The sequence below is a fragment of the Chanodichthys erythropterus genome, chromosome 5 (assembly GCF_024489055.1).
Source record: "Chanodichthys erythropterus isolate Z2021 chromosome 5, ASM2448905v1, whole genome shotgun sequence".
Classification (NCBI taxonomy): domain Eukaryota; kingdom Metazoa; phylum Chordata; class Actinopteri; order Cypriniformes; family Xenocyprididae; genus Chanodichthys; species Chanodichthys erythropterus.
This window is the reverse complement of record NC_090225.1, coordinates 18,043,353-18,061,638: the sequence shown is the minus strand read 5'-3', so window position 1 is coordinate 18,061,638 and position 18,286 is coordinate 18,043,353. Positions and strand designations below refer to the sequence as shown.

The 18,286-nt window shown below is 36.4% G+C and overlaps 2 protein-coding genes across 2 annotated transcripts; one reads left to right on the top strand and one right to left on the bottom strand.

Moving 5' to 3' along the window:
- Positions 1–4,488: 4,488 nt before the first annotated feature.
- polr1c (RNA polymerase I and III subunit C) lies at positions 4,489–8,246 on the bottom strand. Its single transcript, XM_067385288.1, has 9 exons — positions 8,167–8,246; positions 7,848–7,919; positions 7,637–7,744; positions 7,357–7,489; positions 7,099–7,218; positions 5,815–5,967; positions 5,492–5,641; positions 5,289–5,405; positions 4,489–5,199 (listed from the first exon to the last, which is right to left on the bottom strand). Exons 1-9 carry the CDS (start codon positions 8,236–8,238, stop codon positions 5,081–5,083), a joined length of 1,044 nt encoding a protein of 347 aa, XP_067241389.1. The 5' UTR covers positions 8,239–8,246; the 3' UTR covers positions 4,489–5,080.
- A 736-nt stretch (positions 8,247–8,982) lies between these two features.
- pcgf6 (polycomb group ring finger 6) lies at positions 8,983–16,630 on the top strand. Its single transcript, XM_067385287.1, has 10 exons — positions 8,983–9,261; positions 9,614–9,713; positions 9,829–9,925; positions 10,210–10,265; positions 10,348–10,407; positions 10,546–10,666; positions 11,365–11,392; positions 11,651–11,749; positions 13,856–13,942; positions 15,689–16,630. The coding sequence occupies exons 1-10, from the start codon at positions 9,151–9,153 to the stop codon at positions 15,734–15,736; spliced, it is 807 nt and encodes a 268-aa protein (XP_067241388.1). The 5' UTR covers positions 8,983–9,150; the 3' UTR covers positions 15,737–16,630.
- The last annotated feature ends 1,656 nt before the right edge of the window (positions 16,631–18,286 follow it).

The window sequence follows — 18,286 nt, the reverse complement described above, 5'->3', positions numbered from 1 at the left end:
GGTTTGAACTGGACTTCCAGAATGGTTAAGCTGATTGACTGATCGGGTGAAAAATGCCTGAAAACCATGTAAAACAAGCCAAAATAATAATACTAAAAATTTTAAATCAGCTTAATCTAGTCTTCTGGACTGGCTGAAGAGCAGCTTGACGAGGCTGGGAGACTAGCTTAAACCAGCTATGGATAGTTTAAGTGTTATTTTGTTTTTGTTTTTCAGATATATTCATTAGTTTAATACAAAACGTTTTGTAGTAAAGTTTTAGTGTAAGTTGTAGGGTAAGTTTTAGCCGGTTTAAACTGGTCCCAAGCCTAAGCTCTTTTTATCTGGATGGCCAGCTGGTCTCTTGGTTTGACCAGCTTAAAACATCTTAAAAACATCTTAAATCAGTCTAATTCGGTTTGCTGGACTCCCAGCCTGGGCAGCGTTTCCCAAAAGCATCATAAACCTAAGTTGATCACAGCCTCATTGGTGGCAATGGTTCTACAATCAACTTTGCTTTTTAGAAATGCAGCCCTGGTTTGTTGGACTTGTTTCTAGGGGATTTGGTCACTTTTCCACTGGTCAGGCTGGGAGACTTGCTGAAGAACAGGTTGACCAGACTGGGAGACCAGCCTAAACCAGCTAAGACCAGCAAACCAGCCCAGGGGCTTTTTACACAACACCGTTTTCAACTAAAAACGGAAAACTGTTTATACGTTTTGGCAGATGATTTACATGATTTTGGGGGCATTAAAATGCAAACTTTTGAAAACAAGATTCAAAAGGCAAGTCTTTGAAAATGATGCCGTTATTGTCTCCCTGTAAACTACAAAAATGTGAATTTGTGAAAACGGTAACGTCATGTGCATGTGTATTACATGTTCAGTCTAAAGGCGTGTAGAGTTTCTTTACAAAGTGACATTACCAACTACTGGCCTGGAATGCATAATACAGCATTTTTAGATGTTTTCACAGATCCGCGTGAATGGGTATAGTTTTGACAACGTCATCTGTACGCGAAAAACGGAAAGGAAAAACTTTTCTGTTTTTAGAACATTGTTCTCATGTAAATGTACCCTTAGTTTGAGTAGGGGTGTTTTTCAGCAGGATTGCCAAATGAGAGATTCATTAGTCTCCTGAAAAGAAAAAAAATCTAAGCTGGTTTGTTGGTCTTAGCTGGTTTAAACTGGTCCCCAAAACTTTAGCTCATTTAGCTAAGTGACTAGCTGGTCTACTCACCTGACCAACTGAAAACCAGCCAATAAAAACTTCTTAAATCAGCCTAATCTGGTTTGCTGGTCTCCCAGCCTGGTCTGTTGACTGGTTTCAAAAAGGTTTTGTACACTTTTTTGCTGGTCAGGCTGTGAGAAAACTAAGTGCCTTCTGATATCAGCTAACAGATCTGCCTGACCAATGTGAAAGATGAGCATACAAGGTTAGGTTGGTTTAAGCAAAGTACATCTTTGATAAGGCAAAAATCAGCCCATATTCTTGCATTAAACTTCCACTGCCATTAATGTCAAAACTGAGATGTGTCAAATTATTTGACCCAAATTGAAATCAAAAGCAATTTGTTTTATTAGCAATGGAAAACTGAAGTAGTTAGGAAAAATTTTAATATCCAGACAGTCAAAAAATATAATAAGCTTTATCTTAATGAGCTGTCAAGCTGTGTTAAAGAAAATTCCACCAAGTAGGCCAAAAAACTGGGTGATCCCTTCACCATAATTTCCTTGCTTAGAAAAATACATTATGTTTTATAAACAACAGCTATGGCCAACAAGGATATGAGATTTTTCTTCTGTCTTTTTATGCTTTGAGTGGTGTCCGCTGCTTGCCAAGAGCAAAGCTGAGTAATGAGACAAGATGGAGAGGAATGGAGAGTGCCAAATGACTCCAGTCTCAACCAGTCTCAGCAGAACCATTCTAATGATACGAGCCGCACAATGGAAGGTGACCCACTTATTGTGCCACGTCCCTCTGTGACTCGCCGTCTCCGAAGACACCCCGGCCCAATTTCAACAGTCCTGTACACGTTGTATGCGATTATGTAGCTATTTGCTTGTGCATTATGGGTGGGCGGGTGTTTGGTAGAATAGAGCTCAAAATGATCTACTGCAGATGTTGTGCCCACCCATAATAATAAGCCAAAATGTGACTAAGGCCACCTGGAAAAGGCAGAATTAATGTGCAGAAATAGCAAAGAACTTATCCTGTTGAGCTCAACAAAAGTAATTAGATGCAAAGTGAAGTATCGGGATCGTGCATAAATCTGAATGAACTTCATCAGGTGCTCTGATGTTTGTATCATCTGGCAAAGAAAAAACAGGATTTCACGCATAATGCTTTCATTGTGCTGACTCCAGCTCTCATTGTGCCAAACAATGCCCTACAGTGCAAATGCAAAGCTACTTTAGACGCATCTGCCTCTGGCAACAGCAGCATATGCTGGACATTAGCTCTAGTAATTCAGTCAGCATGTTTGTTTGTAACTCAAAGCAGACAGAAACCTCAGCATGTGCACTTTAGAAGCACTGATGGCAAATTATCATTGCATATCTATTGGTGATGATCTGTATACAGTATCTCACAAAAGTGAGTAAGTACACCCCTCACATTTTTTAAATATTTTATTATATCTTTTGATGTGACAACACTAAAGAAATGACACTTTGCTGCAATGTAAAGTAGTGAGTGTACAGCTTGCATAACAGTGTAAATTTGCTGTCCCCTCAAAATAACTCAACATACAGCCATTAACGTCTAAACCGCTGGCCAGAAAAGTGAGTACACCCCTAAGTGAAAATTGGGCCCAATTAGCCTTTTTCTCTCCCCGGTGTCATGTGACTCGTTAGTGTTACAAGGTCTCAGGTGTGAATGGGGAGCAGGTGTGTTAAATTTGGTGTTATCGCTCTCACTCTCTCATACTGGTCACTGGAAGTTCAACATGGCACCTCATGGCAAAGAACTCTCTGAGGATCTGAAAAAAAAAAAAAAAACAATTGTTGCTCAACATAAAGATGACGTAGGCTATAAGAATATTGCCAAGACCCTGAAACTGAGCTGCAGCATGGTGGCCAAGACCATACAGCGGTTTAACAGGACGGGTTCCACTCAGAACAGGCCTGGGGCTGCATGAGTGCTGCCGGCAATGGGGAGTTACAGTTCATTGAGGGAACCATGCATGCCAACATGTACTGTGACACACCGAAGCAGAGCATGATCCCCTCCCTTTGGAGACTGGGCCGCAGGGCAGTATTCCAATATGACAACGACCCCAAACACACCTCCAAGATGACCACTGCCTTGCTAAAGAAGCTGAGGGTACCTAAACTCTATTGAGCATCTGTGGGGCATCCTCAAACGCAAGGTCTCTAACATCCACCAGCTCTGTAATGTCGTCATTGAGGTGTGAAAGAGGCAACCTGTGAAGCTCTGGTGAACTCCATGCCCAAGAGGGTTAAGGCAGTGCTGGAAAATAATGGTGGCCACACAAAATATTGACACTTTGGGCCCAATTTGGACATTTTCACATAGGGGTGTACTCACTTTTATGGCCAGCGGTTTAGACATTAATGGCTGTGTGTTGAGTTATTTTGAGGGGACAGCAAATTTACACTGTTATACAAGCTGTACACTCACTATTTTACATTGTAGCAAAGTGTCATTTCTTCAATTTTGTCACATGAAAAGATAAAATATTTACAAAAATGTGAGGGGTGTACTCACTTCGGTGAGCTAGTGTATAAAATATAGGTATTTTCAAGATGAAAATTTTCCAAGCAAACACTACTAAAATACCTCTCACTAAAGTTCACTGAACAGAATACAAAGGCAAATTTTCAGGTCACCCTCACAATGAAAGGAAAATGCCTCGGTTGTACTGCATTATTTAGTCCTACTGGCACAGGATGTTTAAACAGTGTCAAGAGGTATGCCTGTAATTAATCTAAGTACATTTCAGAAGACTGAATTGATTGCCTCCATAATCATTCACCAAGATGCAGCATTTGATTTCATTGATATAGAGCTGGCTGGCAGACAAAATAAAACTGGACAATGCTTAGCTCTTTTTTGGAAACTATGATGGTAGATGATCCAAAAGAAATGGAAACAAAAATGCATGCAAAGAGTGTTGGCCTGATTAGTCACATTTCATTGCTAGCTTAACAATTTTGCGGTTTTACAAATATTAAAAAGTTTCAAATAATTTTACTAGGTTTAAAATCTGGGTACAAGTGTTATGGTGGGTTAAACTGACACTAATTGGATTCAATACAATTCACCACAAAACAACAACAAAAAGGGAAAAACAGGAAACTTTTAACATTAATACCTCTCACATTGCAAAAACCAAAACAAAAAACATGAGAAAAAACATTCTATAGAGCATGACGTGGGGGAAAGAAATTATCCACTGGGTATATAAAATATACACTTGTTTCAATTTTAATTTAAAAATATATATAATACAGTTTAAGTTTCTTCAGATAAAAGCATCTGCCAAATACATAAAATGTTCATTTCAGTAGTGGAGAAACTAATACAAAATAAATTAAAAAAAAATAAAAAATATTGTCCCACAAACACCATAATTGTAATAGAAGCACGTTGTAAAATGCATTAGTGTCGACATTTTAAAAGCATGTTCATGAACCTAAATGAGAAAGTCACAAGAAAAACCTCCCAGGTTTACCAGAATTCCTACAACAAACTCGACTCCAAAGCTTGAGAGAAAAGACAAGAATTTATAGACAATTTGTCATTTTGTCAAAAACAAAAGTTTAATATACATTGGAAAAACATAAATATGTCACAAAAATGTGTTGTCAAATATGTGATTTAGAGAATTATGTTTTGTAATAGCCGCACATCTCAAACAAAACAGATTAACTTCACTAAACAGAAACTGCTTGGATACTTTTTTTTTAAAGCCTTGAAAGCAGTTGAAAAACAACTTCCTAGAATCTGTATGAATTCACACTTAGTAAGGGAGTCTTTTTAGCTAAAGCTTTAAAAGTTATGTAAAATGTCAGCAAACAAAATCACATGATTTCATTCAAAGCTATAGGATGATTGTGACCAGCCTTTTTTCTTCCATCTAGTCCATTTCTGTTGTATCAAGCTCTGTGAGAAACTTCTGGCACTTAGAGATGAGGACATTAATGGCCTCTGTAACCAGGACATCAGGAGGGAGGATCCCTGTGGACTCAACCGAGACTGAAAAGAAAACAGAAGAAAATGTGACAATGCCTTTGGTAAATAACCACAAAACAAACCTAATGCAACACTTCTGGTTGCGGACATACATATGAAATGATCCCGCACTCTGCCGAGTTTCACCAAGTTCTTTAAGTCATCATGTCGGAGAACTTCTCTGCTGCATGTGTCCAAACGGCTGTTGACAACCTTAGCTACCTTCCTTCCTGAAATGTAAAATTATTGGATTATAATTCAACAACAAAAGCACCAAATATCAAGACTACATGTAAATAAAGTGGAATAGTCCTACCGTTCACATTCTCTAGCTCAATAACTCCAGGTGAGAAGCAGCGCTTTAACCTCTCCGCTTGTTCTCCCTCAATGGTCTGTAATAATGTGATTTCAGGAAGGAGCCTGTAGCTTGCGGTGGCCACAGGAGAAAACTTGGCATGATCTTTGCCTGTGAGGTGCAACGAAGATCTCCAGTTAATCACACAATTCATAAATAATATCCAGGAAATTGGGGATTGGAAGTTGGAGTTCTATAATAACTAAAACTTTATTAAAGAAAAATATATATGCCTCCCTGGAAATCAAACATCTTCTTGGTCAGGAGTCTCTTATATTACTAACCTATTCCTTTGACACAGTGCATGACTATATCAAGTTCCTGCCCTGGTCGGAGTTGTGCAAGGAGAATGTCCCCATGCACAGGACCAATCTTGGCATCTGCAAATACATCGGCCTGGTTTCCAACTGGGAGCCATTTTATGTCACCTGAGTAGACTGAAACCAAACACAATAGTTCAGTAAACAGTGCAGTGATAACTAGAATGTTCTGTCATGGTTGGGAATTAATATCTGTGTGAGTTATTTACACAAACTGTTGTTCCAAAACTGTAAGACTTTCTTTTGTGGAACACAAAATGAATTGTATGGCAGAATGTTTGTGTTTGACAGTATAAGTCCCCTTTTACTTTCATTTACATCTCTCTTTTTTTTTTTTTTTTTTTTTTATACAAGGAAAGGTGACAGTGACTGAAACTGTCATTCTGCCTATCATCTTTTGTGTTGCATGTAGAGCTGTACAAATGATGTAAATAAAACAGATTAAAATGCAATATGGTTTACTGCAATTATCAAATTGTAAAGGCTGCAATTCATTTAAATAAATATATGAGCTGCATGTTTCAGTGTGTAGCACGTGTGTTCATTCACATGCAAGCAGCTCATGTCATGATCCAGCATTTTAAGCATCCCAGAGCTGCTCTGCACAAACTCATCTCAGCATCTGCTCTGAGTTTGGTTCACTTATAACATGCATTCAGGAAGACAACAACCATCTTCCCGAACTTGCCAAAAATGCTTAAAAACCAGCTGTTGCCAACAAAAGAGAAGCTTTAAGGGCTCGCTGCAGTTTTCCAGTGAAATAAAATCTTGATAGTTTAAGTTTTGAAAATGATGAAACTAAGACAACCATTAATATCAGAATTGTACAGTTTTACAGAAAAAATACATTTTATAAAATATTGTTTACAGTAAAATATATTGATAATATTTCTTATTTCTCCAAACGGTGCAGCCTTCCAAACCAGCACAGCAAATGTGGAGTCTTTTTTTAATTCCAATTTTTTTTTAAACCCACAATAAAAAAAAAAAAAAAATTGTGCAGCCCTGGTTGCACAGAAGAATAAAATAATATGGGTTTGGAATAACACATTTAACATACATAGAGATGGTTAAAAAAAATAAATAAATAAATAAATAATCTTCTAAGGTCCAGAGTGAGGGTGGATAATTGATCATGGGAAAACAAAAATTAATATTATAAAGTAAACCTCAGGGGGAAAAATAAAATGTCTGTTTTTGTTATCCCAAAAATAGCTTAATTAAAAAACTAAACCTCATTTTACTCACCCATGTGATTGAGATATAACTCCTTGGGATCTGAAGAGTCTTTAGGGGCTCTAGGATTCCTGGTGCATTTTACCTTCAGCTGAAGTTGAATTGTGTCAATTTCTGTGCCTTCCTCATCCTCTGATAAACACAACACACTCAACTGTCAAATTATATTCAATTAGATTATGTGAAAACATAGAATAATCAACAGTTTTAAACAACTTTTGTCAGTTTTGGCATTTGTGGCACCATTACAAAAACGACTTTGAAACTTACCAGAATTCCTGTACTCAAAAAGACGAGGGTCTGCTTTAATGGGCACAAGACCAAGCCTATGAGCTAGAATCTCATCCTGAATTATTGATGTGTTGTTGTAAATGAAGGCTTTCTCAATGGCCATTGTTGGGACCTAAATTGTTAAACGAGATGAGGAACATAAACACTACAGTTCAAAGAACATTATGACTGCCACCTGCTATTTTAAGAACAGCTTATTATGATGGTAATGCAACATGTATATAAGTAGAGACCAAGGACATAGCCTCGTAAAACAAACCTCAGCCAGTAATATACGGCGAAAAGCATTGGCGATGGCAGCGTCAATTCCAATCATATCAAACTCCAACGTGTTTTCATCTAAATTAATTATATCGATCCTGAAGTTCTGGAAGAGTAATATACACATTTTGCATCGGTCACTATAAAATGCCCGTTTAAGCACCTACGATATTCATTATTATAAAGGAAATCCTGTACAATTCACATACCTTTTTGAATATTTCAAAGTCCCATGTGTCATCGTAACCAGGGTAATTTCCTGGATAATCTGTAGTATGGACCTGTAAATACAGTAAATAATAGTTACATATGTAGCTTACCGAAATACACGCTATTAAGCATGATCATATAAATAAAAATAAGCAAACAAAAACTGCAGTTTATGTACTAAGAAACCAACATGCCATGTGCAACGTTATATTATTAAATGATGGATACTTTAATTGACAGTTAAACAGCCTATATCAACATTAACACACCACGAACACTATACAAATGAAAATAAATCTTATAGAGTGCATAACTTACATTTTTTACGCCAAATTCACCCAATATTACTCTATCACGAATTTCATCCACGTTGCTCATAGGCGCCGCCATCTTTGCTGTCATCCCTCTCTTGAGTCGATAGAGGGCAGAAAACTTCCATCCAAACACTCCATTCAAAAAGAAGTTTCACCTTTGTCATTTTATAAATGCTTAATTTAACAAAACAATAAACTGAGAAAATATAAGGGGAACCAAACAAATAAAAAAATAGGCAAATAATATATAGGTTTAAAGGAAGGTTTACTTTGGCGTTCTTTAAACCTTCAATATTTCAACAGACTGATGCAGACTGACTTTTTAATTTAAATTGCTCAAAATCCTACAAGGTGTCTACATATGAGAATTCAAACTCTACCTAAAGTTTTACTTTTGACCACTTGGTGGTGTGTATTTGAATACGACGAAAAATATAGCCTAATATTTATTATAGTTCATAAAATTGTGTTGATTCAGTTAATTAAAACATAGCAGCGCAAATTTAGTTAAAGCTTTTCTCATTAAATCAGTTTTTTTTCTTTTTACATAACCGTAAACTTCAATAAATCTTTTGTAAAGTCTTTGTCAGATGACCCTCAATCTCATAAAACATTGTTCTAGTCTGGATGGGGGAAGTAGATCAGTAGATAAGCGAACTATGAAGGGAAATATAATAATCTTTTGCAGTAATAATTTATAATATATTTGTTTCTTTATTTATATATTTTTATATGTATTAATTGATCAATTTATTTATCCTTTCCTTTGGGGACTTTTATTCTAGCCTCATTAAACTGCGTCACTGGAGTATTGCGCGCACACCGTGAAGGTGCACAAGTAGATTGAAGTGTTTCTAAACTTGCAACTGAAATTAACTATTTGCGCTTCATCTCGAATGAAGTCACCCAGCCTCCCCAGACAGACAAGGTTGGCATTCGTAGCTGTTATCCAGAAGTTGTTTTAAGCGTTTCACACTTTGCGTGCACTATGGACGGAACTGTGGGCAGAGTTGTGGAGGAGGGATCGACGCGTGGGTCCTTTCAGTCAGACGAAGAGGACGAGAGCCAGAGAGCTAATGAACAACATCCTCACGACGAGGTACAGGACTAAATCAGCAAATTAGTCGAGTTTTTATTTCAAAAGTACTTTAACTTGTGTATAAGTTGTTATTGCATATATGACCTACTCAACTAATAAATATGTTTGTTTATATGCATATAAATTATACGTATATAAATAATACTTGTACTTATAAGCGTTAAAATCGCTTATTTATTTATTTATTTATTTATTATGTACATTCTTTTAAACGTGTATATAACAATAGTTTACACACATATTATAAGTACATATATATATTTATGTTGCACACACTTTAAGAATGTACAGTACATTATACCCAAATATATTTTTGTGTGTATATATATTTATTTGCTTATTTTATTTATAGCGTACCCTGCCTCTTAGGGAATTTTATCCCTATATTCGCTGTGCCCTCTGCAATGGATTTTTCATTGATGCCACCACCATCACAGAGTGCCTTCACACTTGTAAGTCCACATTTCCCATCCATGTTATTATTATTATATTGTCATATAATCTTTGATATGCAACGTTTTGCAACACGCTTGTTTATTTAACTATTGCCCTTTTTTCCTCCTTCAGTTTGTAAGAGCTGTATTGTCAGGCACTTTTTCTACAGCAACAGGTGTCCTAACTGCTCTATTGTTGTACACCAGACACAGCCACTGTACAGTATCAGGTAACTTTAGTTTTATTGATGTCTTTCTTTAGTATTTTTCTTGTCAGTTTCAATCTATGTGTATAGGGCGTAGTGTTGTTTACCAGTTTTGGTCTATCGCTAGAGATTTAGTCTAGCTGTTATGTTCCGGACAGTCCCTTGTGTCTAATTACTGCTAGCAATAATAGCCTCAAATATGTCCCCTGGTCTTTAGGGATTCATATGTGCTTTAGTGTTTAATTACTGGTCATGTTTGAACATGGTTGTCAAGCTCAGAGTCAGATTTCACCCCTTTTTTCTCTTAGACCTGACCGACAATTACAAGACATTGTTTTCAAGATGGTTCCATATTTGGAAGGAGGTAAGTGTTAAACTCTCTTCTGCTACACATTTGTTGAGAAACATTTTACAGAAAATAAGTTGTTTGTGTTTTTCCTCTCAAGATGAAAGGTCACGTATATGCGAATTCTATAAACGGAGAGGGCTTGACGTTCCTAAGCCAGGTTTGTTCAAAGCGATCACTCTACTAAAGTTTATTCTTTGAATATATATGAATTTTAGTGTTTAAGAGATGCTGTTCTGAGAAATTTTAAGATTTGAATGTGGTGATGCAATCATTTTTCTTTTATTTTTCCCTCTAGTGGCAGCTCCATCTGCATACCCAGTGAAGCTTCCTCAGAGGCAGAAGAGAGACATGCTGCCTCAGTCTGTTTTTACTATTCCCTCAGAGCTAGATGTGTCTCTGATGTTGGAGTTTGTGGGGTCAGTAATGTTGATTGTGATTATGCATATATAAGTGATGTTATTCTGTTCTAGTGCTTTCAGTCAGTTCTAAATGCAATAATTTTAGAGGCAGAGCAAGAAGTTGTATTTTTTTTTATAAAAGATAACAAAGACAAGGTATATGTTTTTGAAATAACATGCACTGATGAATCATGCAATAAAGCCAGCAACATGCATTAAGAAAGTAAATGGAGTAAATTTTGATTTTTGAATGCCATGTAGGTTATGTTCACTAGATGGAGCTAAACTGTCAAAAATCAAAAGACTCTCTTAAAGCAGCAGGTCTCAAACTTTTTGACTAGGCCCCCTATTGTCCAACACAATATTCAAAGTATATTGGCTTAGATATTTCCACTAGTATTTCTGCTATGATTATGCCAATGTTACTTGTTTTCAATTTTATTTTATTAACAGAAACTGGGAATATTTATTTATTAAATTAATTAACAGTGATTCATTTTGTGATTCCAGAATATTCTGTATGATCTGTGATAAAAACAATAGTTATTCTCAACCTCCTGGTTGAGAAGCCATGTGCTTTTTTCGATTTTGCACAATTGCAAATGCTTTATGATCTATTATTTACAGTTTAAATTATTATTTATGCAATTACACAAACACAAATGCGATTTGTTAATGTTTCATGTAACATATTTTTACATATCTTTGATTTACAGAGCTGAAGAGGGTGTTGAAAACTATAAGGTAATGTTCACATTTTTTCAATATTGAAGTATTCATGATTTTTATTTATTTATATTTATTTTTTGCTTTTGGCACATTACTGGGATTTTTGTGTTGTTTTCTGTATTCACATGAGGCAATGCACCTTACATTCAGGCAACACATTGCAAAGTTATTTGTTTTTATGAAATTTAAACAGCTGAATCATTGTATAGAATTGAACTGAAATTATGGTGAAGGTCTTGCTGAATTTGTCATGATTATATTTTCATCCTCAAGCCCCTTGAGAGGAAGTATGTGCGTGTGTCCGGAGAAGCCACTGTCCGTCATGTGGAGCTTTTTATCAGGAGGAAGATGGAGCTGAGTCAAAACTGCAAGGTGGAACAGCTTTTTTTTTTTTTCTCTCTTTATCTTTATCTTTAATCTCACCCACAGATTTTGAACGGAAAGCATATTTTGAATTATAAGCCACACTCTGTATCAGGGTAAAGTCTTGGTCTTGAACAGCTTGTTTTCACTAAACCAGACGCATAAATCCTGCCTCAGACAGTCAGCAATGTCAGAGGTCTGAAAGAAATGTGGGATGAACACCCCCCAGCTGTGTCCGTCGCTCAATAATTCATACTGACAGGATAGCCACCACCCTTCACACAGAGCAAAAATATGCTGAGTCATTTAATAGAAAAATGTTCTTTTCTGCCTCCTTATCTGACTAAATTCAGCAAAATTATTGCTTACTGCCTTTAGGGTTTCTACCATGAGGTCATCTTATGAAAGTGTGATTAAAGAAATGATGTTATTAGGATGTTCAATTGGTCTCTCAACACTTCAGTGACTCTCTTTCACACTTCACAATCCTGACACGTTGCTGTTTAATTACTTTCTTTCTAATCCCAATTCTGGATAAGGATTTGAGTCCATGAAAAGAACCACAGCTCAGTCAAGCATAAAAATGAGTGTCTGTGGTTGTGAATAACTGTTTCTGTTTGAAAAGAAAATCTAGAGCCTTGTTTTCATTATTCAGCTGTCACTTCTGCAGACTGACGGAGAAATGTCCAGTTTGAGAGCCATATATTTAACAGTTAACACTATTTTACGGTGTCTTTGTTATACGTTACTTGTACTTACTATGGTAATAACAATAAATTGTGGCAGCTAACCCTAACCCTTACCCTATAGAAAATACATGTTAATTATTTTATACTCAGTACTTAATTATATAACTTACAATGTATCCCGCATATGTTAGATTCACAGTCAGGAATATACTTCTGTATTCACACTATTTTCATTGTTAATTGTTAATAGTATGTATACATTTGATTTAGGTCATTTTAAAGGTATATTTTGTGTTCAGCTCAAGTTAAGCTCAACTGACTGCATTTGTGGCAAAAAGTTTGAAGTTGACCACAAAAATGAATGACTCTATTCTTAAAAAAAAAAAAATCTGTTACGGTGAGGCACATACAATGGAAGTAAATTAGGCTAATCTGTAAAATACTAACTTTTTAAATACTCATAATTTCAATACTATATAATATGCATGTTAACCTGATTTTAATGTACAGTTACTAACCTTTTCTGTGTATAATTATATCCAATTTCACAAATTAGTTGCCATGACAATCAATGCCGTAAACCCTAATACCCTAAAATGATTGTAAAACTGTTGATTTAAACCATTTACAGCTCGAGTAATACACAGGTTTTAATAGACGAATTTGTGCTGTTATAAAGTAAGCTTCCCATTTCTGCTTTTAAATCCACAGAAAATCGGTCCTGAAAATGGGATTTGTTTTGTTTTTTTGTTAACAGCATTAATTGCAGTATTCCTGTGTGTGGCCACATGCAGCAGTTGTTAGTGAAGGCTGCTTACATGTTGTGGGGCTAACAGTTGTATCTGGATTACTGGCTTAAGGTTTTTTCCTGGCTAAGTCTGATCTGGCCCTGCGTGGAGCACCTCATAGTGCCAGGGACATCTACAGGGATAGAGGTGAAAAAGGAGACACAAGCGTTTGTGTGCTTTGCTCCCGGACAGCCCGCTGTGCCCTGCTCCACATACTAGACTCTAAAAATTGTAATCATTATGGGAATAGACTGAAGCTGTATTGTATATACATATGGAGGCTTGAAGTACATTTCCATCTGGCATTTTAGGGTCACTGTGAAAAGCAGTCCTCTAAATAGTTTGAATCCACTGGAATCCAACTTCAAACCTTTATTAGTTTTTATTGCTATTGCTCATTTTACTTTTTTTTTTTTTTTTGTGTGTGATTTTTGTGTACTCTCCAGATTAAACTTTGGCATTGTGCTATATAATCAGAAACAATACTTCAAATTATGCAATGTTTTGAGGAGAGGTGTGTTATTACTTTTCCAAATTGATCAGATTAAAATAATTTGCATGACGAATGATAAAACAGTAAAAAAAAAAAAATACTTGATTCACTTACATGAACATTTACATTGTGCTTTATATGGCAGGTTGATGTTGTATGTGGAGATCATCTTCTTAAGCAATACCAGTCTTTGAGAGAAGTTTGTAACACCATGGGACAAAATGCATTGCAGGTGGGTGTCTGATATAACATACCTTTTTTATATCCTTATCAATGCCTACATTTAAATACAGCTAGAGAAATATAGTCTAGACATACAATAGGAACAAAGGCTACTGGGAATTGCTCAAGGATCGTTCAAGTCAGTGTTGCTGAGATGTTTTTAGAGAGATTGAGCCTGAAGTAAGCTGTTAATAAGTGTGAACTACAGGCGCCTTACACAGTTCCTGTCTCGCCCTTCACACAGAATTACATTAGAGCCTCACCTGCAGCTTCAAGTGATGCTGCCTCTCAGAATAGCAGTTTTTTAAAGAGGTCTTTTTGCAGTTTCAGTTGTATATATATATTTTTGCTGTTGTTAAAAGAGAGAAGCCAGAATCAGAACAAGTTTTTGAGACAGTAAATTGGCAATTTTTGGTTATCTCTTGCTTAGCTCTGTATTTGTTGTAGATGAGTCAATAACAGTCACAAAGACTTTACACATCAATTTTCAAATTTCATCTGTGATCATTCATTGTAGTTAATCAGGCATCATAATGTAATTTCATAATTTACAATAGCATTCAAAAGTTGGGGACCATTAAGTCCCTTTTTCACACATAAGCTGCATGTATTTGATCAAATACAGTATTTTTTACAGTAAATTTAAATATTTTAACATATATTATTGAAATTTAAAATACCTACTGTATTTTAAAATGTAAATTATTCCTGTGATGGCAAAGCTGCACTTTCAGTATAATTATTTCAGTCTTCAGTGTCACATGATCCTTCAGAAATCATTCTAATGTGCTGATTTGCTGCACAAGAAACATTTCTTATTATTAATTCTTATATTTAATTTTTATTTTGATCAATTTAATGGGTTAGTTCACCCAAAAATGAAATTTCTGTCATTAATTACTCACCCTCATGTCGTTCCACACCCGTAAGACCTTCATTTGTCTTCTGAACACAAATTAAGATATTTTTAATGAAATCAGTGGGTTTCTGATCCACACATAGGCAACAAAGACATTGCATCTTTTGAGGTCCAGAAAGGTACTAAAGATATTGTTAAAACCAGTGACTTGACGGTAGTGGTTCAACCTTAAAATTATGAAGAGACGAGAATACTTTTTTGCGTGAAAAAACAAAATAAAAATAAGGACTTTTTTTAACAAATTCGTCTGTCCTGTCTTACTGCTACACTATTTCCGTTGCAGAGCTTCAGTGTTTGTCTATACGGCGGCTCAGCATCGGCTGACGCATGCGTGTGATGCTGATGCAGGAGCCAGCCAAAACTTAGCCCACGCTTAGAAGTAAACACTGAAGCTCTGCAATGGAAATAGCATAGCAGTATGACAGGACAGATGAATTTGTTGAAAAAAGTCATTATTTTTGTTTTTTCGCACAAAAAGTATTCTCGTCGCTTCATAATATTAAGGTTGAACGAATGTAGTCACGTAGCCGGTTTTAACAATGTCTTAAGTACCTTTCTGGACCTCAAAAGGTGTAATGTCGTTGCTGCCTATGAGTGGATCAGAAACCGACTGATTTCATAAAAAATATCTTAATTTGTGTTTCGAAGACAAACAAAGGTCTTATGGGTGTGGAACGACATGATGGTGAGTAATTAATGACATAAATTTCATTTTTGGGTGAACTAACCCTTTTACTGTGTACTTGCTAGATAAAAAAATTAATTTCTTACTGACCCAAAACCTTGCTGCATGCGTTGTATTCCTTAATGCACACATTTCTTATTCTCCCCTTTTAGGATGGCATGCTGGTTCTACATTTCGGACTTGTTCTACCTGCTGATTAAATAGGGAAGATACAGAAAAACCATCTACTGTGAAAACTACAATGCACAGTGGTTTTATTTCAAGGGCTAAACTGAATTTTATCATACAACAGTTATCCTATGCAATGATTCTTTGTCTTCCTGGATGCCTTTTGCTGAAAAAGATTAAGAATATGCCAGCATTCTCTCTGCAAATGCATTAAGAAATATTAGCACTGATGAGTTATTTCCAGCAAATATTTTTTTTTTTTTTCTTTTTTTTTTGTTGTTGTTACAATTTCCACAGCTGTAAGGTTTTTGTAGATGCTCTTTTATATGTTTACTAGGGGAAAACAGTAAGTAATTTTTTATACCTTGTCTCAGAGAATGTATTGATATGAATTGAATTACTTGGTTTTTGCATGTCAGTTTGGGATTAAATGCGTTATGCATTAAAGTAAATTGGCACTAAACACTAAAGTATCTGATCAGTACCTAAATTGTTAGATTTCTAAGTATTTTTCTTTGCAAGAATGAAGATGTTCATTTGGTTTGTCTTTCTCTTCTCAGCTCTTCTAGGGGTGTTTAAGTGTTTCTGGTTGTTGTTGTTGTTGTTGTTGTTGTTGTTGTTGTTTTCTTTGTTCATCTCAGATGGAAATCCTTTTGTACTTTTTGAGCCATATTGTATAATTACATGGCCTTGGAAAAATGACCTTTCAAATATGTTTTTTCATCTTTTGCAATATTATAATTGAAGCATTTTTTAAAACAGCTTCACAACTAAATGTAAATCTGTGCATGACCAAACGGACCTCATTGCATAAATACTATGCAACTATTATGCACTCATTTCCATTCAGTCATATTTTTAGTTTTGTGAAATATTTTATGACCAGTTCTAATTTGCTGTTTGTGTGCTGCTGATTTCATGTTCTGTTATTATTATTCACACTTAAAATAGAACACTAGTTTACATGTTATGAAGCGTCTTTCACCTGATTCTTTGTTAAAAACCATTATCACAAAACACTCTGGAGAGTCAGAGGCTCGGTGTAAGAGTGAGAGATGCTGCTCGCTAACCCACAGGGATTGTCGGAAATGGTTTCCAAGGGAACCGCCTCAAACACCATGCATGATTTCACCTGTCTGCATGCTACAACACATTAAGGTTCAGACATCGTTTATCACAGTGTAGGATTGCAGGTACAAAACTGTTCAAATCAATGCCCAGCTAGCTTTAGTTCATCTAATACTGCTTTTTAATGTTTTACAAGTGGGAATATAACATTAACCATGGATATAGCTTTTTTTTTTTTTTACCTTACCAATACAAATTTTGGTGATTATAATGTGGATTTACTGACCTTTTTTAACAGGACAATGATTCTTGACAGGGTATTTGCCATATTTTTCAGTGATTGACAGTATTTCAGAACGACACAAAGCAGTAGCTGTGTGGAGGGGGAAGATATAATCAGTCATATCTTTAAATTCTTTCACTGTTGTGTGTGGAGAGAGACAGAATCCATTAGCCTTTAAATAGGACGTCAGCTATTGATCAGCTATCATTGATCAAAAGTGACATTAAGATGTTTGCAATGCTAAAAAAAAGATTTTGATTACACATAAATTGTTTAACTTTGTATTCATCAAAGAAACATTGATAAGAAATGTTACTTTAGCACTAAATCAGCTTATTAGAATGACCTCTGACAGGTGAAGTGACTAACAGTGATTATTTCTTCATCATGGCATCTGTTAGTGGGTGGGATATATTAGGCAGAAAGTGAACATTTTGTCCTCAAAGTTGATGTGTTAGAAGCAGGAAAAATGGGCAAGCGTAAGGATTTGAGTGAGTTTGACAAGGGCAGAATTGCGTTGCTAGACGACTGGGTCAGAGCATCTCCAAAGCTGCAGCTCTTGTGGGGTGTTCCTGGTCTGCAGTGGTCAGTATCTATGAAAAGTGGTCTAAGGAAGGAACAGTAGTGAACCGGTGACAGGGTTATGGGCGGCCAAGGCTCATTGATGCACGTGGGGAGCGAAGGCTGGCCCGTGTGGTCCGATCCAACAGACGAGCTACTGTAGCTCAAATTGCTCAAGAAGATAATGTTGGTTCTGATAGAAAAGTGTCAGAATACACAGTTTGTTGCGTATGGAGCTACATAGCCGCAGGCCAGTCAGGGTGCCCATGCTGACCCCTGTCCACCGCTGAAAGTGCCAACAGTGGGCACGTGAGCATCAGAACTGGACCACGGAGTAATAGAAGAAGGTCTCCTGGTCTGATGAATCACATTTTCTTTTACATCACGTGGATGGCCTGGTACATGTGCGACGCTTACCTGGGGAACACATGGCACCAGGATGCACTATGGGAAGAAGGCCAGCTGGTAGAGGCAGTGTGAGGATGATTTGGCAATGTTCTGCTGGGAAACCTTGTGTCCTGCCATCCATGTGAATGTTACTTTGACACGTACCACCTACCTAAGCATTGTTGCAGACCATGTACACCCTTTCATGGAAACGGTATTCCCAGATGGCTGTGGCCTCTTTCAGCAGGATAATGCACCCTGCCACAAAGCAAAAAATGGTCAG